The 25,984-nt window shown below is 50.0% G+C and overlaps 1 protein-coding gene across 1 annotated transcript; it reads right to left on the bottom strand.

The window, feature by feature from the left end:
* On the bottom strand, window positions 1-25,582 carry LOC115469340 (gastrula zinc finger protein XlCGF62.1-like). The gene is made up of 2 exons (XM_030202297.1): window positions 25,549-25,582; window positions 1-1,405 (listed from the first exon to the last, which is right to left on the bottom strand). Exons 1-2 carry the CDS (start codon window positions 25,580-25,582, stop codon window positions 477-479), a joined length of 963 nt encoding a protein of 320 aa, XP_030058157.1. The 3' UTR covers window positions 1-476.
* Window positions 25,583-25,984: the final 402 nt, after the last annotated feature.

Here is a 25,984-nt window from a genome sequence, read left to right on the forward strand (position 1 = left end):
ACACCAAATCTTTTGATACACTCAATACATTTGAGTGGTTTCTTTCTGGTATGGGTCCTAAGGTGGTATTCCAGCTCTGCTTTTAAAACAAATCTTCTGTTACACTGAGTACATTTAAATGTTTTTTTCTTCAGGATGAGTCCTGATATTCCAGGTGTGCTTTTATACCAAACCTTTTGTTATACTCAGAATGTTTTTTTCTTTAGGACCCATTCTAAGGTAATAGGATAGTCCAGTGTTGCTTTTACAATAAATCTTTTGTTACACTCAGTACGGTTCAATGGTTTCTCTTTAGAATGGGTCATATATTAGTGTTTTACACTAAATCTTTTGTTACACTCAGTACATTTGAATAGTTTCTCTTCAGAATGGGTCCTAAGGTGATATTCCAGCAAAACGGGTACTGATTGTTGACTGCTCATTACAGAATAACATTAAGCACCGATTTTTTTTAGGCAGTGACCTTTGAGTGCCGTTTACTGATTTCCAGTCTTTGACTTTAGTGTTTCTTTGTGGTTTGCCACATGCAAGTCTAAGAGATATCTTCGACTGAACCTCTTACCACATTCTGTACATTTAAAAGGTTTCTCACCCGTGTGAATTCTCTGGTGTTTTAATAAAGAATCCTTGCGGTCAAAGCTTTTTCCACATTCAGAACAATGAAACGGTCTCTCACCAACGTGGAATCTCATGTGCATTTTTAGGGTAAACTTAACCTTGAAACTTTTCTCACATTCAGTGCATTTAAATGGTCTCTCCCCTGTGTGGGACCTGTGATGTATAACTAGGGTATCCCTACGATTGAAACCTTTCCCACACTCACTACATGAAAAAGGACTCTCTGCTGTGTGAGTTAACTGGTGTCTCGTTAGGTAAATTTTGTGTGTGAAAGATTTTCCACATTCTGAGCACAGAAAGGTTTTCTTTAATGTGTGAATTTTCTCATGTCTATTTAGGTATCGTATCTGTGTGAAACATTTTCCACATTTCGAGCATGCCAAGGTTTTTTTTCTTCTGCGGCCCAAGGTATTTTTTCTTTTGTGGATTCTTTGGTGCAGTAGTAAACCGGGTTTATTACAAAAACGTTTTCCACAGGTATCACACAAAAGAGATTTCTTCCGTCTCCCATTTCCTCGGTGAAGGGCACAAGGCCTAGGATCTTTGTTATTTTTTGGGTGCTCAGGGGTATTTGTCAGTTCCTTATCACTTCTCTCACATTTAGTGGCTTCTTCAAGTGAGTGTCCTGCAGGGCCTCTTGGCTTCCTATTTGATCTTTCAGGTCTCCTTGTTTCTCTCGTCCCTGTTTGTTGGGAAACACCGACATGTCTTGAGCGCAGCTTCCATTTTAAAGGATGTTGTTTCCTATTTTCCTCTTTCACTTTGTCCTGTTTCTCTGCATTTTCTGCTGGATATAAAGAGAGACATTAATTAAGCATTACCTATCAAGACTCTGACACTACCAGATTTACAAAGTAACCCACTGATCTGTCCATAAAGACCACCCTCCAGCACCGACCTGTCTCTCAGTCTAGCTCTCAGGGGCGTAGCCAGACACCCAAGTTTGGGTGGGCCTGGACCCAAGGTGGGTGGGCAGAACTCCGCCTTGTCCTACAAGTGATTTGGTTTCTCCCTCTCTCGCCTGCATGCCATATGGTCTTTCAAACATCCCCTCTCCCCCGTATACCTTTTAAATAGCAGATTTTCACTGGCAGCAAACAGCTGTTGGGAGTTTTTGGCTGGTGGGGCTTGGGGTCCCTGCCAGCCACATTATAGGAGTGCTGCTACTTGGTGGGCCTGAACCTAAAGTGGGTGGGCCTGGGCCCACCCCAGCCTACCCTTGGCTACACCACTGCTAGCTCTTTTCCAACCCCCACTCAGTCTTATTCTCTTCTACTTCCTGCTGTCTGTGTTCTGTGCCACACTGTTTTTTTCCATTTTAATTTGAACATAAATCGGTCACTTAAATCTCACCCTTGAAAACTCAAGCAATGAAGCTACAAAGTAGTAAATTTAATACGAATCGGAGAAAAAGTTTCTTCACTCAACATGTAATTAAACTCTTGAATTCGTTGCCAGAGAATGTGGTAAAGGCGGTTAGCTTAGTGGGGTTTTAAAAGGGTCTGGACGGCTTCCTAAAGGAAAAGTCCATAGACCATTATTAAATTGACTTGGGGAAAATCAGCGTAAAATGTATTGAACTTTTTCGGGATCTTGCCAGGTATTTGTGACCTGGATTGGCCACTGTTGGAAACAGGATGCTGGGCTTGATGGGCCTTTGGTCTCTCCCAGTGTAGCAATACTTATGTACTTAAGTTTGTCCAGGGTGAGTATGAATATGAAAACCTGATCAACCTCTTACAAAGTTCATGAGACAAAGGATAAAAACACAACAAACATTTCCAAAGCCTTTTCCAAAGGACAGAGAACATAACAACACAAATCCACCCTGAAATACTGTCTTTGATCTTAGCCAAAGAGGTCACATTAAACTGTGAGGAAACCAGATCTAGCGAGTGAGTTTGTCAATGAGTAACTTTGACATTCAAACATTAGGGATGGGTTTTATTTCTATTGTCCAGTGAAGGGGGACGGTGGGCTTTAGAGAGTTGCAAGGGAACGGGGTTCGCGAGAATCCCGCAGAACCCATGGGATTCCCGCGGGGACGGAGGCAGTTCCTGCGGGGTTCCCGCGGGGATGGAAGCAGTTCTGTGGTCTTCTCGTAGAAGTGTAAGCTGCACCTGCACCAGCCTCTCATCTACCAAATACCAATTTTTTTGAGTGCTGTCTTCTTGTCTTCTCCTCTTCTTCTTCCTTGCTTTAACAGCACAAATGTGGAAAGTCTTCCATTAAGGAGGTGGTAGAGTCACAAATGATGGCGGAATTCAAAAAGGCGTGGGATGAACACAGAGGATCTCTAATTAGAAAATGGAAGTTGTATAAAACCTAACCTTAAATGGCTGCATGTTTGTGGATGTGTCAAGTGACGCTTAGATGGCGACTCTGGCTGTGATGAACTAGGGCTGATACCTGGCAGACTTGTATGGTCTTTGGCTCATACATGGCAATCTGGTTTAGGATGGGCTGGAAAGGGCTTAGACAGCAACTTCAGTGGCTGGAACATGAGGACAGTGCTGGACAGAGGTTTACGGTCTGTGTCCCACAAATGAGAAGACGAATAGACTGGAGTGGGCTTCAACGACAACTCCAGTAGTTGGAACATAAGGATAGGGCCAGATAGACTTCTGTGGTCTTTGTTCCAGAAACACAAAAGAAAGACCATAATCAAGATATAATATCACACTCGTTGATTTAATGATGAATTGATCATGAGTGTGACTATTGGCAGAGTGGATGGACCGTTCAGGTCTATTTGCTGTCACTTACTGTGTTACTATTAATCCTCTTTGCTACCAGGCTGGTGCACAGACCTCAGCTCTGACACAGGCACGAGAATCAGATGTCACCTGACCTACTGGCGCGTGCATGTGGCGACCTATCAGCACACAGTGCAAGTGAATCAGAGACAAGTCTTACATGTGCGCACCAGAGTGCTCCAACTTCCATTCCTTCCTTGCCTACAGTGCTGTGGCTCAAATCCAGAGAGAGACTGAGGGAGCAGACTGGAATTTTCTTTTATGTACCATTAAATTCTTACGGGGATGGGTGGGGATGGGTTAAATTCTTGCGGGGACGGGTGGGGATGGGTTGGGATGGGATACATTTTTGCGGGGATGGGTGGGGATGGGTAAGATTTCAGCAGGGACAGGTGGGGATGGGTAAGATTCCAGCGGGGACGGGCGGGGATTGGTAAGATTTCTGTCCCCGTGCAACTCTCTAGTGGGCTTATACATGGGAAAGATTTTTGTTGATGAGCAATACAAGAACGTAAGACCTTTGAAGTCAGAATGATTGAATATTTTGACACCCAACAGACAGGACTTAATAAGGATCTGGAGCCCATTATAAACCATAAAGTTGTATTTCTCTGTTTATCACCCTCCCCTCAACTACCCAAACCCATCCTGTTAGAATATCAATGAAATGCTTTGATGTCCCCATGCATACCCCCACCCTCCCACTCTGTCAGACTGTCAAAGTAATGCTTTGATGTTTCTCTTATATACACTATCTGCTACCACATTTGCTTATTTCCGATCTGACGAAGAAGGGCAACCTTCGAAAGCTAATCAAGAAATGTCATGACTCTTGGAGCTTGGTAATAAGAAGCCCCAATATCATGGAGCATAACCCTGGCACAGCAATCACCTGAAGTCTCTATTATTTTATGAAGTCTCTTTTATTGAATAAATCACAGATAATTTACTCACAGATAGATGTTCAGGATACAGAGACTTCTTAATCTGGAGGTTGTGGGAGGTGGAGATCTGAAGAGAGGTAGTTGTATTGCAGGGGGAGGGGAAGGAAGTTGAACAGGTAGAAATAGTCCAAAGCTGGGTGACTGGAATGTGCGATATCTCATTTGGAAGGAGAGATATTGAGCATTGAGCCTGCCATGAGTGGGAAAAGCGCGGGGTACAAATGTAATAAAAATAAATAAAAAATTAAGTTATGTCCAATAAAAAAGGTATCATCTTATTTTCTTTTCCATGTTTTATTTTGTTTGATTTCTATTGATAACCTTTAAGAGTGGACTAACACGGCTACCACACCTCTCTACTGTTGATGAGCTTAAATCATGAATATGTGCCTTGGAGAAGGATGTCTGAGGGCTCTTTGGTCAACTGATTATGGCAACTCTGCGCAGCAAAACCCTGGAGGACCTGAGCAACATGAACCTCCTTAATAATATGATAATTTGGGGCATACCATAAGGAGGGTGAGAGATCTGATCCAGTATCCCAGAAATTCTTTAGACCTTGTTCTTGTGACCATTCGAAACAAAGTGCACCCCTAGGGTTCTTTCGTTGCCATTATCCAAGGCCTCATGTCCTACGTCCTTTCTAGTGATGAATATCCTGATGAAGGTTAGCTCTGGTACAATATTAAGAACACAACAACACAGGAATTGCCATACCAGGACAGAACAAAGGTCCATTCAAGCCCAGTATCCTGTTTCCATCAGTGGCCAATCCAGGTCAAAAAATACCTGGCAAGATCCCAAAAGAGTAAAATAGATTGTATGTAGCTTAGTCCAGAAATAAGCAGTTGAGTTTTCCCAAGTCCATATTAATAATGGCTTATAGACTTTGGGGGGGGGGGGGGGGGGGGGAAGGATCTTGTCTAAACATTTTTTAAACCCTGCTAACTGCTTTTATCACGTTCTCTGGCAGTGAATTCCAGAGTTTAATTACACGTTGAGCAGGCAAGATTGAAGAGGTGGGTTTTTAGGGCTGCTTTTTTTAACTTAAGATAGGAGGATTCCAACCAGAGGTAAGCAGGTAATGAATTCCTGAATAGCTGATGGCTGTAGCACAGGTAGTGTCAAGGCGAATGACAGATGGAGGGCGAAGCCAGCAGTGGAGTTGTGAAGCGGACAGGAGACAGTAGAGAGGACAAAGAGATGGGACAAATAGTCTGATACTGAGGGAAAAATGAATATGAGCAGAGGGGTAACCAGTGTTCCTGCCAGATTAGTGGAGTGACGTGATCAAATGGTTTAAAGTGGTGTAGGAAGCGGACTGCAGTAGTCTGAACCAGTTCTAAGCATTTAAGAGAAGAAAGGGGTAGGCCAGTATACAAGGAATTACAGTAGTCAAGATGTGTGATCACTAGTCAAAGAAGGAGAGAACAAATGGCAGAAAGTGAGAAGAAGGGGCGGACGGCATACCGTATTTTTCGGACTATAAGACGCACCGGACCATAAGACGCACCTAGGTTTTAGAGGAGGGAAATAGGAAAAATTTTTTTTTCCTTTTTCCCTCCTCTAAAACCTAGGTGCTCCGGTGCGTCTTGTCCGAATCCCTCCCTCCGAGTTCGGGATCGCCCTCCCCCCGGCCCTGTCACCACTTCTCCCTACTCACGTGACGCGATCTTCCCTGGTGGTCTAGTGACATCGGGGCAGGAAAGAGCCCCCTCTTTCCTGCCCAGCGCGCTGCTCTCCGTCCTCCTGTATGCTGCCTGACGGTCTCGGCGAGATTCAAAATGGCCGCCGAGACTTCAATTCTCGGCGGCCATTTTGAATCTCACCGAGACCGTCAGGCAGCATACAGGAGGCCGGAGAGCAGGGCACTTTCCTGCCCCGATGTCACTAGACCACCAGGGAAGATCGCGTGAGTGGTGACAGGGCCGGGAGGGAGGGCGATCCCGAACTCGGAGGGAGGGAGGGAGGGAAATCTCTACCTTCGGACTATAAGACGCACCCCCCATTTTCCTCCCAAATTTTGGGGGAAAAAAGTGCGTCTTATAGTCCGAAAAATACGGTAAATATGATGGAGAACAAAGAAAGAGGCTTTAAGGACAGCATTTATTTGAACTTGAAAGTAACTTCATTGAGTGCCCCCTAGTCCTAGTATTTTGGGAAAGAGTAAACCTGTGATTCATGTGTACCTGTTCCACTCCATTCATTAATTTTTATAGACCTCTAACCTACCTCCCCTCAGCCGTTTTTTTTCTCCAAGCTGAGGAGCCCTAGCTGCTTTAGCCTTCCCTCATACGGAAGTCATCCTATCCCCTTTATCATTTTCATCGCTGTGACAGAACAGTGTGTTTTAAGTCTGTAAAACTGCCTTAATTAATTCCTGGAGTGTATTTCTTCTAGTGGCAAGCAGGTGGTGCATGTTTTATGGTAAAGCTGTACTATGAAAATAGTAACGAAAAATCTTAAGGGGATCTATGAAAAGCATGATAATGTCTATGTTGAAGAGAGGAAAATGCCTCAAGAAGCTCCCAACAAATTTATGTTATTAGGGGCTGGACTTCTTCATCATAGGCATAGAAAAACCTCTCTTTCTAATATCGATGTTATTCTTCTATTTTTTAAATTATTTTTTAAAAAGTTTCTGTAATCATTAATATTTTTTTATCTATATATATAAAACTCGCCCTCAACGTTCTATTTGCACTGACGTCACTGAAGCCAGGTTCATAAGTTCGAAGCTCTGAAGCCACACAAAATCACAGTCTGTGGGCCCCGCCCTCGCGTCAAACGTTATGACGTTGAGGGCGGAGCACATTCTCAGCTCCAACGTTGTATCGCACGGAGGCTGCAGGGGGGCCAGCGACACACGGCGACACAAAGGGACGGAGGGGAGCCTTGCTAGCGCCCGTTTCATTGCGATTTGAAACGGGCCTTCGTTACTAGTATCTTTATATTTCACTCAAACTATGAGAATCCAACAAGACACCGGTTTGCACTTAACTTATAGCCGGTGTCATATCGTGCGGATCCTTCCAGCACGTCGGCCACATGCTGTACTATGAGCAATATACTTTTAAAACTTGTTGACTGAGCTCTGATTGGCCCAGGAGCTGATTTTCATTTGAAATTTACTGGCTTTTTCCCCAGTCTTAGCCAGGAAGAAAAGAGAGCAAGATCTTTGCTGAGGCCCTGTGATCAGTTATATTTGATAATCTGTGAACAGCATATTTCCTGATCTTCCCAGGTACTTTTCAGAAAGTAAACAAAGGTAAAATTATGTATAATCATACCTGATAATTTTCTTTCCATTAATCATAGCTGATCAATCCATAGACTGGTGGGTTGTGTCCATCTACCAGCAGGTGGAGATAGAGAGCAAACTTTTGCCTCCCTATATGTGGTCATGTGCTGCCGGAAACTCCTCAGTATGTCGATATCAAAGCTCCATCCGCAGGACTCAGCACTTAGAGAATTACACCCACGAAGGGACACTCTGCCCAGCTCACCACCGCCGAAACGGGGGAGGGGAATTAACCCAGCTCATCCCCACACAAGTGGGGGAGGGGAATCCGTCCAGCTCATCCCCGCGGAGCGGGGGAGGGACACCACACCCGCCGATGCGGGGGGATCTGGCTTATCCTGCAACCGCAACCGCGGGAGGAGCTGACTGACCCGAACACCGCCGAAGCGGGAGGGGTACAAAACTGCCCTACAGCCGCACGAAGCGGGAGGGAGTGCCGGCAGAATTATAAGTCTCAATCCAGCCCCGTAAAACGGAGGGGAGAGGAATGCAGCAGCTCACTGTAACACAAACTCGTCTTAACTCTTGAAGAATCCAAGTGAAAAAACTTGAACACGAAGTCTTTCTGAAGTAACTGAAGAGTAAACTTGAACCTGAAATGCAACCAGAATAAAACAATACAGATATCTGGGAGGGGCTATGGATTGATCAGCTATGATTAATGGAAAGAAAATTATCAGGTATGATTATACATAATTTTACCTTCCATATCATCAAGCTGATCAATCCATAGACTGGTGGGATGTACCGAAGCAGTACTCACCCAGGGCGGGACATAGAAATCCCTGACCGCAACACTGAAGCTCCAAACCGGGCCTCCGCCCGAGCAGCCACAGTCAAGCGGTAATGCTTGGAGAATGTATGGGCCGAAGCCCAAGTTGCCGCCTTGCATATCTCTTCCAAGGAGACGGAACCGGCCTCTGCCATCGAGGCCGCCTGAGCTCTTGTGGAGTGAGCCTTCAGCTGGATAGGCGGCACCTTCCCTGCGGCCACATAAGCCGCTGCAATGGCTTCCTTGACCCATCTTGCCACTGTAGGCTTAGCAGCCTGCAGACCCCTACGAGGACCTGCAAACAGGACAAACAGATGATCCGATTTCCGGAAATCATTGGTCACTTCCAAGTATCTGATGATGACTCGTCTCACATCCAGATATTTAAGAGCAGAGTACTCCTCTGGGTAGTCCTCCCTACGAAAGGAAGGGAGACAGAGCTGCTGATTCACATGGAAGCGAGAAACAATCTTGGGCAGAAAGGAAGGCACTGTGCGAATAGTCACTCCTGCCTCAGTGAACTGCAGAAAAGGCTCTCGACATGAGAGCGCCTGGAGCTCGGAAACTCTTCTGGCTGAAGTGATAGCCACCAAAAAGACTGCTTTCAACGTCAGGTCTTTCAGAGATGCCCTCGACAAGGGTTCAAACGGCGGCTTCTGCAATGCTCTTAGCACCAGGTTGAGATTCCACGCAGGCACCACTGAGTGCAGAGGAGGGCGCAGGTGATTAACTCCCTTGAGAAAGCGCACCACATCTGGCTGGGAAGCCAGGGAAGCACCCTTCAGGCGGCCCCTGAAGCAAGCCAGAGCCGCTACCTGGACCTTAAGGGAACTGAGCGACAGGCCTTTGTCCAGACCTTCTTGCAGGAACGCCAACACTGAAGAAATTGGAGCAGTGAAGGGAGAAAGTGAGCCTGCTTCACACCACGCTGCAAAGATACGCCAAACCCTGGCGTAAGCAGTAGAAGTAGAGCGTTTCCTCGCTCTCAGCATAGTGGCGATGACCTTGTCTGAGAAGCCCTTCTTCCTCAGACGCTGCCGCTCAATAGCCAGGCCGTAAGACCAAAGGGGGAGGGATCCTCCATCACCACGGGACCCTGATGTAACAGGCCCTGCTCCACTGGCAGCCGCAGAGGATCGTCGATTGAGAGCCTGATCAAGTCCGCATACCAGGGACGTCTGGGCCAATCCGGACCCACCAGGATTATCCTGCCGGGATGTCTTGCCACCCGGTCTAGGACCCTGCCCAACATGGGCCAGGGTGGGAACACATAGAGAAGCTCTTGTGTCGGCCATTGTTGGAGAAGAGCATCTACTCCCAGGGATCGAGGGTCCCGTCCTCTGCTGAAGAAGCGCGGCACTTGGCAATTGGCCGATGACGCCATCAGATCTAGGCTCGGCTGGCCCCAGCGCTTCGTGATGTCCAAGAACGCCTGAGCAGATAGCTGCCACTCTCCGGGCTCCAAGGTATGGCGACTGAGAAAGTCCGCCTTGACATTCATGACTCCGGCAATGTGGGCCGCTGACAGCTGTTCCCATAGACTCATAGCCTCCTTGGCTAGAGGGGCGCTCTTGGTACCTCCCTGGCGGTTGACATAGGCCACAGCCGTGGCATTGTCCGACAGTACCCGTACAGGCTTCAGCACCAGTACCGGGATGAACTCCAAAAGCGCCAACCGAATGGCTCTGAGTTCCAGGAGGTTGATAGACCACTTCGCCTCTGCAGGAGACCAGAGCCCCTGCGCTGTCCTTCCCAAGCAGTGGGCTCCCCAGCCCGACAATGAGGCGTCCGTCGTGACGACAATCCACTCTGGGGTCACCAGAGGCATTCCTGCAGACAACTTGTCTGCCTGCATCCACCAGCTCAGCGCCTTGCGCACTGCTGGATCCAAGGGAAGACGCACCGCATAATCCTCCGACATCGGAGTCCAGCGCTGCAGCAGAGAGTGTTGTAGTGGTCTCATATGAGCCCTGGCCCAGGGCACTACTTCCATCGTGGCCGTCATAGAGCCCAACAGCTGCACATAGTCCCAAGCCCGAAGAGGAGAGGCTACCAGGAACTGGTCCACCTGAGCCTGAAGTTTGACAATCCGATTGTCTGGCAGGAACACTCTGCCCACTTGGGTGTCGAATCGAACTCCCAGATACTCCAGGGACTGAGTCGGGCGCAGCTGGCTCTTCTCCCAGTTGATGATCCATCCCAGGGAGCTCAAAAGAGCAACTACCCGGTCCACAGCTTTGCCGCACTCTGCATAAGAGGGGGCTCGGATCAACCAGTCGTCCAGATAAGGATGGACTTGTACTCCTTCCTTTCGCAGGAAGGCCGCTATGACCACCATTACTTTGGAAAAGGTCCGCGGAGCAGTAGCCAACCCGAACGGGAGGGCTCTGAACTGGAAGTGTCGGCCCAGGACTGCAAAACGCAGAAAGCGTTGATGAGGAGGCCAGATGGGAATATGCAGGTACGCTTCCTTGATGTCCAAGGAAGCCAGGTACTCCCCTGCCTTCACTGCCGCTATAACAGAGCGGAGAGTCTCCATGCGAAAGTGCCGCACTTTCAAGGCCCGATTGACCCCTTTGAGGTCGAGGATAGGCCGGACAGAACCTCCTTTCTTTGGTACCACAAAGTAAATGGAGTAACGCCCCTTGCCAAGCTGACTTTCTGGCACCGGAACGACCGCACCCAGGCGGATCAGATTGTCCAAAGTCTGCTGCACTGCCACAGCTTTGACCGGAGACTTGCAGGGAGAGAGTACAAACCCGTCTCTTAAGGGTCGGCAGAACTCTAGCTTGTAGCCGTCTCTGATGACTTCCAGCACCCAAGCGTCTGAAGTTATTGTGGTCCACTCGCCCAGAAACGAGGACAGTCGTCCTCCAATCTGCACTGGGGCGTGGACCAAGACCCCGTCATTGGGTACGAGACCCTGGGGGAGGACCGGAGGGAGCACCTCCGGGACGGCGGTCTCTGCGAAAGGAACGCTGCTTGGGGGAGAAATGCCTCTTAAAGGAAGAGGGGGCAGAAGAACCCGACCTGCCCGGGCGGTACCGACGGGCTTCCTGAAACCGTCCTCTGGAGGTACCGGGACGAGCACTAGCCCGAGCCCTGACCTCTGGTAACTTCTTGCCCTTAGATGTGCCGAGATCGGTCACGATTTTGTCCAGCTCGACCCCAAAGAGCAGCTTGCCTTTAAAAGGCAACCTAGCCAGGCGGGATTTAGAGGCGTGGTCAGCAGACCAATGTTTCAGCCAAAGCCACCGCCGCGCAGAGACTGTCTGAGCCATGCCTTTAGCTGAGGCTCTCAAGACATCATACAGCAAGTCTGCCACATAGGCTAAGCCCGATTCCAGGGCTGGCCAATCATCCCTCAAGGAATGATCCGAGGGGGAAGCCCGCTGCACCATAGTCAGGCACGCCCTGGCCACATAGGAGCCGCAAACTGAGGCCTGCAAACTTAAAGCAGCCGCCTCAAAGGACGACCTTAAGGCCGCCTCCAATCTCCTGTCTTGGGCGTCCTTTAGGGCCGTGCCACCTTCCACCGGCAATGCCGTTTTCTTAGTCACCGCAGTGATTAAAGAATCCACGGTAGGCCACAGATAGGCCTCACGTTCACTCACAGCCAAAGGATAGAGGCGGGACATAGCCCTAGCCACTTTAAGGCTCGCTTCTGGGACATCCCATTGAGCCGAAATTAAGGTGTGCATGGCATCATGCACGTGGAAGGTTCTAGGCGGGCGCTTCGTCCCCAGCATAATGGCAGAGCCAACAGGGGCTGAGGGAGAGACGTCCTCCGGAGAGGAAATCTTCAAAGTGTCCATGGCCTGTAACAACAGGTTGGGCAAATCCTCTGGGCGAAAAAGCCGCGCTGCAGAGGGGTCATCCGCTCCATCCGAGCGGGGATCCGTCTCCTCCAAGGAATCCGCAAAGGACCGTTGGGAGACCTCAGACACGCTGCCCTCATCTACATCGGAGGAGACAAATTCCTCCAAGGCCTGGGAATCAACCCGAGGGCGTTTACCTCTGGGAACCTCAACCTCTTTACCAGACGAGGGAGCGGGGGCAGCGTTGTGCATGAGGAAGGCCTGATGCAGCAGCAAAACAAACTCGGGGGAGAAACCCCCCAGACTGTGCACTTCCGCAGCCTGGGCAACAGCCCTAGGCGCACTCTCAACCGGCGCTCGCAACAGCGGGGGAGAGGCCTGCTGCGCATCCAAAATGGCGTCCGGCGCGAAACTCCGCGAAGGAGCCGCGCGGGAAGAACGGCTCTTAACTTTAGCCGCTTCTGTGCCGTCGCCCAAATTAAGGGCGTTCATGGCATTAATGTCTCCAACCTCAAGGGCGGCCCAAGAAGAAGCCGTCCGAGCCGCGTGGCCGGCCAAAATGGCGGAGGCGAGGAGCGGGGGATGGGCGTTTATGGCGGGAAAAACCGCCACGCCGGAGGAAGGACCGGGACATTCATCGGCCACGAAACTGCCACCCAACAAGGGCGAATCAGGCTTTAAGACCCCCGCATCCCCTCTAGAAGCGCTCAAGCGACCCGGGGAGCGACCCTTTGCGCCCTCGCCCTCCGACGCCATGCGCCACGAGGAGAAGAATCGGGGAACCCCCGCCCGCTATAAAAAGGTAAAATTACCTGCTGTCCGCTCCGAGTTGTAACGACCTGGTGTCCCAGTGAGTAGCTGCAATAGACGCTTAAATAAACGTCGAAATAAACGCCTTTAAAGACGTTTAAAATTTTTTTTTTTTTTTTTTTTTTAACGGAGCCAGCGGGAGGGGGGAGAAAAGGAGGGACCTGGCACCACCAGGTTTGCACTTGCTCAAAAGAGCCCTCAACCCCAGGCACTCAACAAAACCTAAAAATTAGGCTTGGAGGCCTAGCCAGAGCTGCTGCTGTGTGTGACCACCACCTGCTGAGATAGAGAACATACTGAGGAGTTTCCGGCAGCACATGACCACATATAGGGAGGCAAAAGTTTGCTCTCTATCTCCACCTGCTGGTAGATGGACACAACCCACCAGTCTATGGATTGATCAGCTTGATGATATGGAATGTTTAGTTAGTGTTAAATTTGATCTATATTTCAGTTACCTGTTATTGTTCTGTTGATTGCATTTTTAAGACAATAAACAATTTTCAGTTTATAGCATCTTCATCTGGACTGATAAAAATCCTGATGGTTTGTGTGTTGGGTCTGTGAGTGCTTTCTGGTAACTGTGGGACCACTGGGAGTGTGGCCTCCAGTAAACTAGAAATCACTGGGGATAATTTGAGAGCAGGAGATTTGTCCAAAGGCAGTTGTGACCAAGTCGGTGGGAGGAGGGTGCTAGTGCAGAGCACAAGCAGCAGGTGCAGGCGGACCTGAGCTGTGCTAGGGACAGACCCTCTAAGTGGCTGCGGGGTAACCCCAGGCAGGTGGCTAGGCGTTTCATCACAATCGCCCTTCTCTGTACCTTTTCTAATTCTGCTATATCTTTTTTGAGATGAAGTGAACAGAACTGCACACAATATTTGAGGAAAGGATGTGCTGAGTTATATTTACTCCACACTTTGCTAAAGCCACCGTGGACAAACAGAAAACCTTTTGAGCCCATACCTGGCACTGGATGCCAGATATAAGCTCTCAGCCCTGGTACATGTAGAAGTCACATGCCACATTACTAGTAAACTGTTCACTGAACCACGGACCTAGAATGTTTTCTAGCACAACGCAATGGTGAAACTCATGGGACGATGCCCTCTCTGAATGAGAACAGAACTGCATGAGCACTGTCCCTGTTTTGGTCAAATGGCTATTACTGGGCCCGATAATATGCACTATGGCCCCGATATCCAAAACAATTTAACGAGGAAGAAGAGGTTTCTGCCCAGTTAAATCGCACTGACTGTGCCAGCTGCCGATGTTCAACGGTACTAAACCAAGTAGTAACGTAGTAACAGACACAGTAGGGCTGTATATCAATTAAAGGTTTTAACTGGACGATCCAAATGGGCAACATCTCCTTTCCCTCCCCTCCATGGGCACCATCTCCCTTCCCTTCCCTCTTCTCCCCTCCATAGGCACCATCTCCCTTCCCTTCTCTCCATGGGCACTATATCCTCCTTTCCCTTCCCATCCCCTCCCTTCCACTCCATAGGCACCATCTCCTCCCCTCCCTTCCCCTACATAGGCACCATCAACCCCCTTCCTTCCGTCCATGATCACCATTGTTTCCCTTCTCTTTCCTCCCCTCCCATCCTCTATTTTCAGCATCTGTCCCTCTAACATCCCCTCCCCGCATCTCTCTCCGATTCCTCTTTCTCCCATGCCTCCCCCCACCCCATGCTCCACATTTTTCTCTGTCTTCTTGTTTCTGCTTCTTCTTTCTCCCACGGCCCCACCCCCACCGTGGTCCACATAGTTTTTTCCTGCTTCCTCTTTCTCCCAGTCCCACCCCCCCCCCCCCCCCCCCCACCGTGGTCCGCATCTTTCTCTCTGTCTTCTTTTTTTTCCATGAGCGCCTTTCAGCTGGAACCTCTTCTTACATCTCCTGGCATGGCACTCCAGCAGCCCCACTCTCCTCTGTGGGCTCCTCACCGCTGCAGTGAAAACAGTGCTGCTTCTCACCCAGCCTGAAGCGTCTCTCTGTACAGGAAGTTCTGAGGCAGGTCCAATCTCTTGTCCTTTCCCCATTAGATTACTGTAACTCATTATACAAAAAAGATTTACACCGTATTCAAGCAATTCAAAATACCTCTAATAAACTGATCACAGGTTCGAAAAAATTTGATTGTCACCCCTGTTCTCAAAGGTGCACACTGGCTGCCAATCACACACAGAATCACCTACAAAATTCTTCTTCTAGTTTCTAAAATTAAGAATTCTGGTTCCCTTCTCTTCCTGGCACATCTCTTGATCCCTTACTCCATGTCTCGTGCTCTTCGTTCATCGCAACAACACCTCCTGGTCATACTTTATTTCGGCAAATCAGGTACGATATCATGCGTCTCTCCAGTTTTTGTCGCCGGCCCCACCCTATGGAATGCTTTAACCCTTCATCTCAAGTTACAGACCTCTTTATCAAAGCTCAATTCGGATCTTAAAACATTTCTTTTCGAGGACGCTTATATGCTCTCCTAAGATTGTCATTGGGGTTTGTCTGCCGGTCAAGGAAAAATTAGTTATTACCTGATAATTTTCTTTCCATGAGTCCCAACAGATCAATCCAGAGACGAATGGGTTATGTCCCCCTACCAGCAGGTGGAGATAGAGAGAACTTCAGAGTCTTGGTATATGTAGACCTATGCAGCCAGCCTAGTCTCAGTATTGTCGATACCAAAGCGGCTGAGGAAGAAAATCAATCCAATATTAACTTCCACTCCTGCCTCCAGAGAACCGTTGTAGGCTCTTCCTCTACCGCAACCGCAGGAGGGAAACCCCCTAATTGGGGATTGCACTCGTGAAAGTACTCCATCCTTTGTAGTTTACCGTTAGCTCCCAGCGGTCCCTGCGAAACAAAGAGAGAACCTCGAGAGCCATGCCCCCTGATAACAAGGGAAATGATAAAACAAAGGAATTCATGCAAACTATAGTAAAGGGCGGGCTGCTGGATTGATCTGTTGGGACTAATGGAAAGAAAATGATCAGGTAATAACTAATTTTTCCTTCCATAGCGTCCCACAGATCAATCCAGAGACGAGTGGGATGTACAAAAGCAGTCCCAAGTGTAGGGAGGCATACCAAATAGACCAAGGTCCAAAACATACTCGCCCCAACCCCAAAGACAGAGGTCGGATCAGAGACCACCACAAGACGACTCACCAACATCAGCCTAAATGAAAGACATACTCCAGAAGGCCTGATGAAAGGCGAAACTCAGCAAAAAAAAGGAAAAGATGCCCCCCAATGCCGGAAAGCACATAAATGTGCAAGACACAACAGCCAACGAAGGAGCTAAAGCGAACCTGGACCTGAGAAACTGTGTCCAGAATGCCGCGATGGAACTGAGCCCAACATAAAACGGCGGAACTGCATGGAAGAAGGAAGCTGTGCCCAACATGCCGCGGAGAAGCAGCGTACAACCTGTAGCGAAGGAGGTGCTCACCCTACAGAGATGGCACTGTACTCAACATACAGCGAAGAAGCTGAGGCCAAATACAGCGAAGGAACTGTGCCGAAGATGCAGCATACACAGATGTCGCCGCGCTCAACATACGTTGAAGTCCCCGCGCTCAACATACAGCGAAGTAGCTGTGCTCAATGTCTAGCTGGAGCTCTGCGCAACACACCGCGATGGATCTGCGCTCCCGATGCAGCGATGGAGCTGCGCTGAGCTGTGCTGCACATGCAGCGATGGAGCTGTGCTCAACATATGGCGATGGAGCTGTGCCCAATGTCGAGCTGGAGCTCTGTGCGATACACTGCGAAGGTCTGTGTTCCAGATGTAGCGATGGAGCTGCGCTGCACATGTGGCGATGGAGCAGTGCTGCCTATGCGACGACGGAGCAGAGCTGCTCAAGCGGCAAAGGAGTTGCACCGCCTATGCGACGACAGAGCAGCGCATACCCTGCGGCGACGGGGCTGCGCTCAGCATGCGGTGACGGAGCTGCACTCACCCTGCAGCGACGGAGCTGCTCTCACCATGTGGCAACGGAGCTGCTCTCAACATAGGATGATGGAACTGCGCCCAACATGCGGTGATGGAGCTGCGCTCAACATGCGGCAATTGAGCTGCGCTCCACAAGCGGCGATGGAGTTGTGTTCAACATGCGGGGATGGAGCTGAGCTCAACATGCCACGATGGAACTGTGCTATACATGGGGCGACAGATCTGTGCTCAACATGCGGCGATGGAGTTTGCTCCAAAGTCAGCGACGGAGCTGTACTCCCCCAGCCAAATACACAGACCCTGGGGCATATCCCCAGAAAGAGGTGCCGCCAGCAGGCCAACAGAAAGAACACAACTAGTGGACACACAGCCCTGGTGCTGCACTCTCCTGGCCCAGAGGGACTACACATACCAGAAGATAAAGCCCCATGCCTCAAGAGCCACCCTCGGTCCTCAGATGCTAACTGAGTCACAAAGACCGCCCTCCTAGGCAACCGAGACGGAGCAACAGTCAAAGAAGAGAAAGAACTTCCGCCAAGCGGGAGCTGCGTTTAAACAATCAAGCTGGAAATCCAGCTGAGCCTTGCTCCAAGAACATAAGAATAGCCACATTGGGTCAGAGCGATGGTCCTGACCCAGTATCCTACTGCCAGCAGCAGTCAATCCAGGTCATAAGTACCTGGCAGAAACCCAATTTATATAATTTTTTATATATAAAAGTTTTCCTCTTAATATGAATCTCTAATGTTTTCAATAAAGTATGGATAGCAGTTTCTTGGAGGTTTTTGGTCCAGGGTGGCAAGTGATTGATGTTATGCAGTAAGCTCAAGGGTTCGGAATAGCTGAACGCTATAGGAGACCTAACAGCCTGGCAACTGATATAAATCTGATGCCCCTGGTTCCTTTTTCTCAGCACTAAAAGATCTTTTGTTCCCTGTTTTATTTATGATTGCTTATGAGGAACATTAGCTGGCTTTCCTTGTTAAGGACAGTCTCTTTGAACTGATAGAAACCCACTTAGTAGTACCATTCCATGCTACCAATCCCGGGGCAAGCATTAGCTTCCTCATGTCCATGTCCCCATTCCCAAGAGGAATTCAGGCTGAAAATACATACTTAGACTAAACAGTACTTTCAATTGAATTTATATATGTGGCAAAAAGGATCTATGAAGCATATTTGGTGGGACTGTTCCAAAGCTCAGAGTTTTAATCTACAAATTATAACATTACTAGTAAAAAAGCCCCGTTTCTGATGCAAATGAAACGGGGGCTAGCAAGGTTTTCTTCTGTGTGCATGTGGGAATGTATGTGTCCCTGCCCTCTGGCCTCACTCCCCTCCCCCCTCAGTCCTTCACTGTTACAGAGCGAGCGATTTGATTTCGTACTCTGCTGTTTTCCTTCACTGACTGTGTTACAGAGAGGGCGGGGCAGACACTCATGGGGAAACCGGATATCTCGCCCCCTTCACACTTCCGGCTGGAGGCTTCATAGAACGTTGGTGTTGCCTTTTATATAGAGAGATTACAGGGGTGGGGGAGGGGGTTGAAGGTATACAAGACAGCTAAAGCATGTCTCTTGGGTTAGAGACCAGAAGGGAAAAGCCTGATATGGGAGAAATGTATTCTATATGAGAGGTTGTCTTCTCCATCAGGGCACCAGGTTCCCTTAAGCGACTGCGTGACCCAAGCTTTCTAGGGTCAGCGGCGGGAAACCCGTCCAGATGCCCGGAGAGGCAATGACCCATTTAAGGCAGCCTCAGTTTCCTTAGCCCTGCCTTTACAAAGGGTGGCTTGTTCCTTCGTTGCTCCAGCCAAGCATACATAATTATATCTGGGATGAAGGAAGAGCACACAGATTACACAAGGTAAAATTATGTATAATCATACCTGATAATTTTCTTTCCATTAATCATAGCTGATCAATCCATAGACTGGTGGGTTGTGTCCATCTACCAGCAGGTGGAGATAGAGAGCAAACTTTTGCCTCCCTATATGTGGTCATGTGCTGCCGGAAACTCCTCAGTATGTCGATATCAAAGCTCCATCCGCAGGACTCAGCACTTAGAGAATTACACCCACGAAGGGACACTCTGCCCAGCTCACCACCGCCGAAACGGGGGAGGGGAATTAACCCAGCTCATCCCCACACAAGTGGGGGAGGGGAATCCGTCCAGCTCATCCCCGCGGAGCGGGGGAGGGACACCACACCCGCCGATGCGGGGGGATCTGGCTTATCCTGCAACCGCAACCGCGGGAGGAGCTGACTGATCCTAACACCGCCGAAGCGGGAGGGGTACAAAGCTGCCCTACAGCCGCACGAAGCGGGAGGGAGTGCCGGCAGAATTTTAAGTCTCAATCCAGCCCCGTAAAACGGAGGGGAGAGGAATGCAGCAGCTCACTGTAACACAAACTCGTCCTAACTCTTGAAGAATCCAAGTGAAAAAACTTGAACACGAAGTCTTTCTGAAGTAACTGAAGACTAAACTTGAACCTGAAATGCAACCAGAATAAAAACAGTACAGATATCTGGGAGGGGCTATGGATTGATCAGCTATGATTAATGGAAAGAAAATTATCAGGTATGATTATACATAATTTTACCTTCCATATCATCAAGCTGATTAATCCATAGACTGGTGGGATGTACCGAAGCAGTACTCACCCAGGGCGGGACATTGAAATCCCTGACCTCAACACTGAAGCTCCAAACCGGGCCTCCGCCCGTGCAGCCACAGTCAAACGGTAATGCTTGGAGAATGTATGAGCCGAAGCCCAAGTTGCCGCCTTGCATATCTCTTCCAAGGAGACGGATCCGGCCTCTGCCATCGAGGCCGCCTGAGCTCTCGTGGAGTGAGCCTTCAGCTGGATAGGCGGCACCTTCCCCGCGGCCACATAAGCCGCTGCAATGGCTTCCTTGACCCATCTTGCCACTGTAGGCTTAGCAGCCTGCAGACCCTTACGAGGACCTGCAAACAGGACAAACAGATGATCCGATTTCCAGAAATCATTGGTCACTTCCAAGTATCTGATGATGACTCGTCTCACATCCAGATATTTAAGAGCAGAGTACTCCTCTGGGTAGTCCTCCCTACGAAAGGAAGGGAGACAGAGCTGCTGATTCACATGGAAGCGAGAAACAATCTTGGGCAGGAAGGAAGGCACTGTGCGAATAGTCACTCCTGCCTCAGTGAACTGCAGAAAAGGCTCTCGACATGAGAGCGCCTGGAGCTCGGAAACTCTTCTGGCTGAAGTGATAGCCACCAAAAAGACTGCTTTCAACGTCAGGTCTTTCAGAGATGCCCTCGACAAGGGTTCAAAAGGCGGCTTCTGCAATGCTCTTAGTACCAGGTTGAGATTCCACGCAGGCACCACTAAGTGCAGAGGAGGGCGCAGGTGATTAACTCCCTTGAGAAAGCGCACCACATCTGGCTGCGAAGCCAGGGAAGCACCCTTCAGGCGGCCCCTGAAGCAAGCCAGAGCCGCTACCTGGACTTTAAGGGAACTGAGCGACAGGCCTTTCTCCAGACCTTCTTGCAGGAACGCCAACACTGAAGAAATTGGAGCAGTGAAGGGAGAAAGTGAGCCTGCTTCACACCACGCTGCAAAGATACGCCAAACCCTGGCGTAAGCAGTAGAAGTAGAGCGCTTCCTCGCTCTCAGCATAGTGGCGATGACCTTGTCTGAGAAGCCCTTCTTCCTCAGACGCTGCCGCTCAATAGCCAGGCCGTAAGACCAAAGGGGGAGGGATCCTCCATCACCACGGGACCCTGATGTAACAGGCCCTGCTCCACTGGCAGCCGCAGAGGATCGTCGACTGAGAGCCTGATCAAGTCCGCATACCAGGGACGCCTGGGCCAATCCGGACCCACCAGGATTACCCTGCCGGGATGCTTTGCCACCCGGTCTAGCACCCTGCCCAACATGGGCCAGGGCGGGAACACATAGAGAAGCTCTTGTGTCGGCCACTGTTGGAGAAGAGCATCTACTCCCAGGGATCGAGAGTCCCGTCCTCTGCTGAAAAAGCACGGCACTTGGCAATTGGCCGATGACGCCATCAGATCTAGGCTCGGCTGGCCCCAGCGCTTCGTGATGTCCAAGAACGCCTGAGCAGATAGCTGCCACTCTCCGGGCTCCAAGGTATGGCGACTGAGAAAGTCCGCCTTGACATTCATGACTCCGGCAATGTGGGCCGCTGAAAGCTGCTCCAGGTTCGCTTCCGCCCACTGGCAAAGATTCATAGCCTCCTTGGCTAGAGGGGCGCTCTTGGTACCTCCCTGGCGGTTGACATAGGCCACAGCCGTGGCATTGTCCGACAGGACCCGTACAGGCTTCAACACCAGTACCGGGATGAACTCCAAAAGCGCCAACCGAATGGCTCTGAGTTCCAGGAGGTTGATAGACCACTTTGCCTCTGCAGGAGACCAGAGCCCCTGCGCTGTCCTTCCCAAGCAGTGGGCTCCCCAGCCCGACAACGAGGCGTCCGTCGTGACGACAATCCACTCTGGGGTCACCAGAGGCATTCCCGCAGACAACTTATCTGTCTGCATCCACCAGCTCAGCGCCTTGCGCACTGCTGGGTCCAAGGGAAGACGCACAGCATAATCCTCCGACATCGGAGTCCAGCGCTGCAGCAAAGAGAGTTGAAGTGGTCTCATATGAGCCCTGGCCCAGGGCACAACTTCCATCGTGGCCGTCATAGAGCCAACAGCTGCACATAGTCCCAAGCCCGAAGGGGAGAGGCTACTAGGAACTGGTCCACCTGAGCCTGAAGTTTGACAATCCGATTGTCTGGCAGGAACACTCTGCCCACTTGGGTGTCGAATCGAACTCCCAGGTACTCCAGGGACTGAGTCGGGCGCAGCTGGCTCTTCTCCCAGTTGATGATCCATCCCAGGGAGCTCAAAAGAGCAACTACCCGGTCCACAGCTTTGCCGCACTCTGCATAAGAGGGGGCTCGGATCAACCAGTCGTCCAGATAAGGATGGACTTGTACCCCTTCCTTTCGTAGGAAGGCCGCGATGACCACCATTACTTTGGAAAATGTCCGCGGAGCAGTAGCCAACCCGAAAGGGAGGGCTCTGAACTGGAAGTGTCGTCCCAGGACTGCAAAACGCAGAAAGCGTTGATGAGGAGGCCAGATGGGAATATGCAGGTACGCTTCCTTGATGTCCAAGGATGCCAGGAACTCTCCTGCCTTCACTGCCGCTATAACAGAGCGGAGAGTCTCCATGCGAAAGTGCCGCACTTTCAAGGCCCGATTGACCCCTTTGAGGTCGAGGATAGGCCGGACAGAACCTCCTTTCTTTGGTACCACAAAGTAAATGGAGTAACGTCCCTTGCCAAGCTGACTTTCTGGCACCGGAACGACCGCGCCCAGGCGGATCAGATTGTCCAAGGTCTGCTGCACTGCCACAGCTTTGACCGGAGACTTGCAGGGAGAGAGTACAAACCCGTCTTTTAAGGGTCGGCAGAACTCTAGTTTGTAGCCGTCTCTGATGACTTCCAGCACCCACGCGTCTGAAGTTATTGTGGTCCACTCGCCCAGAAACGAGGACAGCCGTCCTCCAATCTGCACTGGGGCGTGGACCAAGACCCCGTCATTGGGTACGAGACCCTGGGGGAGGACCGGAGGGAGCACCTCCGGGACGGCGGTCTCTGCGAAAGGAATGCTGCTTGGGGGAGAAATTCCTCTTGAAGGAAGAGGGGGCAGAGGAACCCGACTTGCCCGGGCGGTACCGACGGGCTTCCTGCAACCGTCCTCTGGAGTTACCGGGACGAGTACTAGCCTGAGCCCTGACCTCTGGTAATTTCTTGCCCTTAGACGTGCCGAGATCGGTCACGATTTTGTCCAGCTCGACCCCAAAGAGCAGCTTGCCTTTAAAAGGCAATCTAGCCAGGCGGGATTTAGAGGCGTGGTCAGCAGACCAATGTTTCAGCCAAAGCCACCGCCGCGCAGAGATTGTCTGAGTCATGCCTTTAGCTGAGGCCCTCAAGACATCATACAGCAAGTCTGCCAAATAGGCTAAGCCCGATTCCAGGGCCGGCCAATCAGCCCTCAAGGAATGATCCGAGGGGGAAGCCCGCTGCACCATAGTCAGGCACGCCCTGGCCACATAGGAGCCGCAAACTGAGGCCTGCAAACTTAAAGCAGCCGCCTCAAAGGACGACCTTAAGGTCGCCTCCAATCTTCTGTCTTGGGCGTCCTTTAGGGCCGTGCCACCTTCCACCGGCAACGCCGTTTTCTTAGTCACCGCAGTGATTAAAGAATCCACGGTAGGCCACAGATAGGCCTCACGTTCACTCACAGCCAAAGGATAGAGGCGGGACATAGCCCTAGCCACTTTAAGGCTCGCTTCCGGGACATCCCATTGAGCCGAAATTAAGGTGTGCATGGCATCATGCACGTGGAAGGTTCTAGGCGGGCGCTTCGTTCCCAGCATAATGGCAGAGCCAACAGGGGCTGAGGGAGAGACGTTCTCCGGAGAGGAAATCTTCAAAGTGTCCATGGCCTGTAACAACAGGTTGGGCAAATCCTCTGGGCTAAAAAGCCGCGCTGCAGAGGGGTCATCCGCTCCATCCGAGCGGGGATCCGTCTCCTCCAAGGAATCCGCAAAGGACCATTGGGAGACCTCAGACACGCTGCCCTCATCTACATCGGAGGAGACAAAGTCCTCCAAGGCCTGGGAATCAACCCGAGGGCGTTTACCTCTGGGAACCTCAACCTCTTTACCAGACGAGGGAGCAGGGGCAGCGTTTTGCATGAGGAAAGCCTGATGCAGCAGCAAAACAAACTCGGGGGAGAAACCCCCCAGACTGTGCACTTCCGCAGCCTGGGCAACAGCCCTAGACGCACCCTCAACCGGCGCTCGCAAGAGCGGGGGAGAGACATGCTGCGCATCCAAAATGGCGTCCGGCGCGACACTCCGCGAAGGAGCCGCGCGGGAAGAACGGCGCTTAACTTTAGACGCTTTTGTGCCGTCGCCCAAATTAAGGGCGTTCATGGCATTAATGTCTCCAACCTCAAGGGCGGCCCACGAAGAAGCCGTCCGAGCCGCGTGGCCGGCCAAGATGGCAGAGGCGAGGAGCGGGGGATGGGCGTTTATGGCGGGAAAAACCGCCACGCCGGAGGAAGGACCGGGACATTCATCGGTCACGAAACTGTCACCCAACAAGGGCGAATCAGGCTGTAAGACCCCCGCATCCCCTCTAGAAGCGCTCAAGCGATCCGGGGAGCGACCCTTTGCGCCCTCGCCCTCCGACGCCATATGCCACGAGGAGAAGAATCGGGGAACCCCCTGCCCGCTATAAAAAGGTAAAAATTACCTGCTGTCCGCTCCGAGCTGTAACGAACTGGTGTCCCAGTGAGTAGCTGCAATGAACGTTTAAATAAACGTCGAAATAAACGCCTTTAAGGACGATTAAAAATTTTTTTTTTTTTTTTTTAACGGAGCCAGCGGGAGGGGGGAGAAAAGGAGGGACCTGGCACCACCAGGTTTGCACTTGCTCAAAAGAGCCCTCAACCCCAGGCACTCAACAAAACCTAAAAATTAGGCTTGGAGGCCTAGCCAGAGCTGCTGCTGTGTGTGACCACCACCTGCTGAGATAGAGAACATACTGAGGAGTTTCTGGCAGCACATGACCACATATAGGGAGGCAAAAGTTTGCTCTCTATCTCCACCTGCTGGTAGATGGACACAACCCACCAGTCTATGGATTGATCAGCTTGATGATATGGAAAGGACTATTTTACATGCTCATCTTCCAATGTGGTATATATCATTCAGTGTAAAAAATGTAACGAAGGATGCTATATTGGAGAAACAGGCCAGATGCTTAAGACAAGATTCAATCTGCACAGACATCACATGAAAATAGCCGGTGCCAGTCAAGCCCCCACCCCTGTGGGCCAACACTTTACAAGACCAGAACACGGCACCAGTGATTTCACAGTAAGAATACTGAAAGGTAATTTTAAAACAATACAGGAACGTAAGACCTTTGAAATAAGAATGATTGAATATTTTGACACCCAACAAACAGGACTTAATAAGGATCTGGGTTTTCTAACTCATTATAAAACACTCATTATAAAACATAAAGCTGTATTTCTCTGTTTATTTCTCTGTTTATTACCCTCCTCTCACCTGCCAACACCATCCTGTTAGAATATCAATGAAATGCTTTGATGTCCCCCTGCATACCCCCACCCTCCCACTCTGTCGGACTGTCAAAGTAATGCTTTGATGTTTCTCTCATATATACTATCCGCTACCACATTTGCTTATTTCCGATCTGAGGAAGAAGGGCAACCTTCGAAAGCTAATCAAGAAATGTATTAAGTTATGTCCAATAAAAAAGGTATTATCTTATTTTCTTTTCCATGTTTTATTTTGCTTGATTTATATTGGTTATTCAAAGAAATCCGTTCCACCATATCTAATGCTGGGCAACGAGATCTATGAATGTTCTCTGAAATAAGTGCATTAAAAGATCAACAGGTAAAATACGATGGTTTTTAATTGGGGAGTTTTAACTAAAATGACAGAAAAACATGAAGATAATGCAGTCCTTACTTATGAAGATCAGGGCCTCATAATTCTCCTTCATCACCTCCCTGTGAAGCTCCTTCTGCCCTTCATCTAAATACTCCCACTCCTCCTGGGAGAAAGAGACAGCGATGTCCTCAAACGTCACCCGCATCTGAAACACAAACCAGAAACACACTCAGGGACACGGGGAGGTGCTAAAAACGCATTAGATTTCAGCTGCCTTTATTCTCCTGACAGTTCATGGTGGCAAATTTTCAAGATACTATTTGTAACTGTATTTACTATGTAAGCCGCATTGAGCCTGCAATGTAACATAGTAACATAGTAGATGACGGCAGAAAAAGACCTGCACGGTCCATCCAGTCTGCCCAACAAGACAAATATATGTGTAAACCTTACCTTGATTTGTACCTGCCTTGTTCAGGGCACAGACCGTACAAGTCTGCGCAGCAGTACTTCC

The sequence above is a fragment of the Microcaecilia unicolor genome, chromosome 1 (genome assembly GCF_901765095.1).
Source record: "Microcaecilia unicolor chromosome 1, aMicUni1.1, whole genome shotgun sequence".
In the NCBI taxonomy this organism is placed as follows: domain Eukaryota; kingdom Metazoa; phylum Chordata; class Amphibia; order Gymnophiona; family Siphonopidae; genus Microcaecilia; species Microcaecilia unicolor.

Excerpts from the sequence above, each read along its gene's own strand:
- LOC115469340 (XM_030202297.1), bottom strand. The coding sequence starts at position 25,582 with ATGAAGGAGAATTATGAGGCCCTGATCTTCATAA. Across the intron at positions 1,406-25,548 it reads TGAGGCCCTGATCTTCATAA|CAGAAAATGCAGAGAAACAG; the intron begins GTAAGGACTGCA and ends CTTTATATCCAG.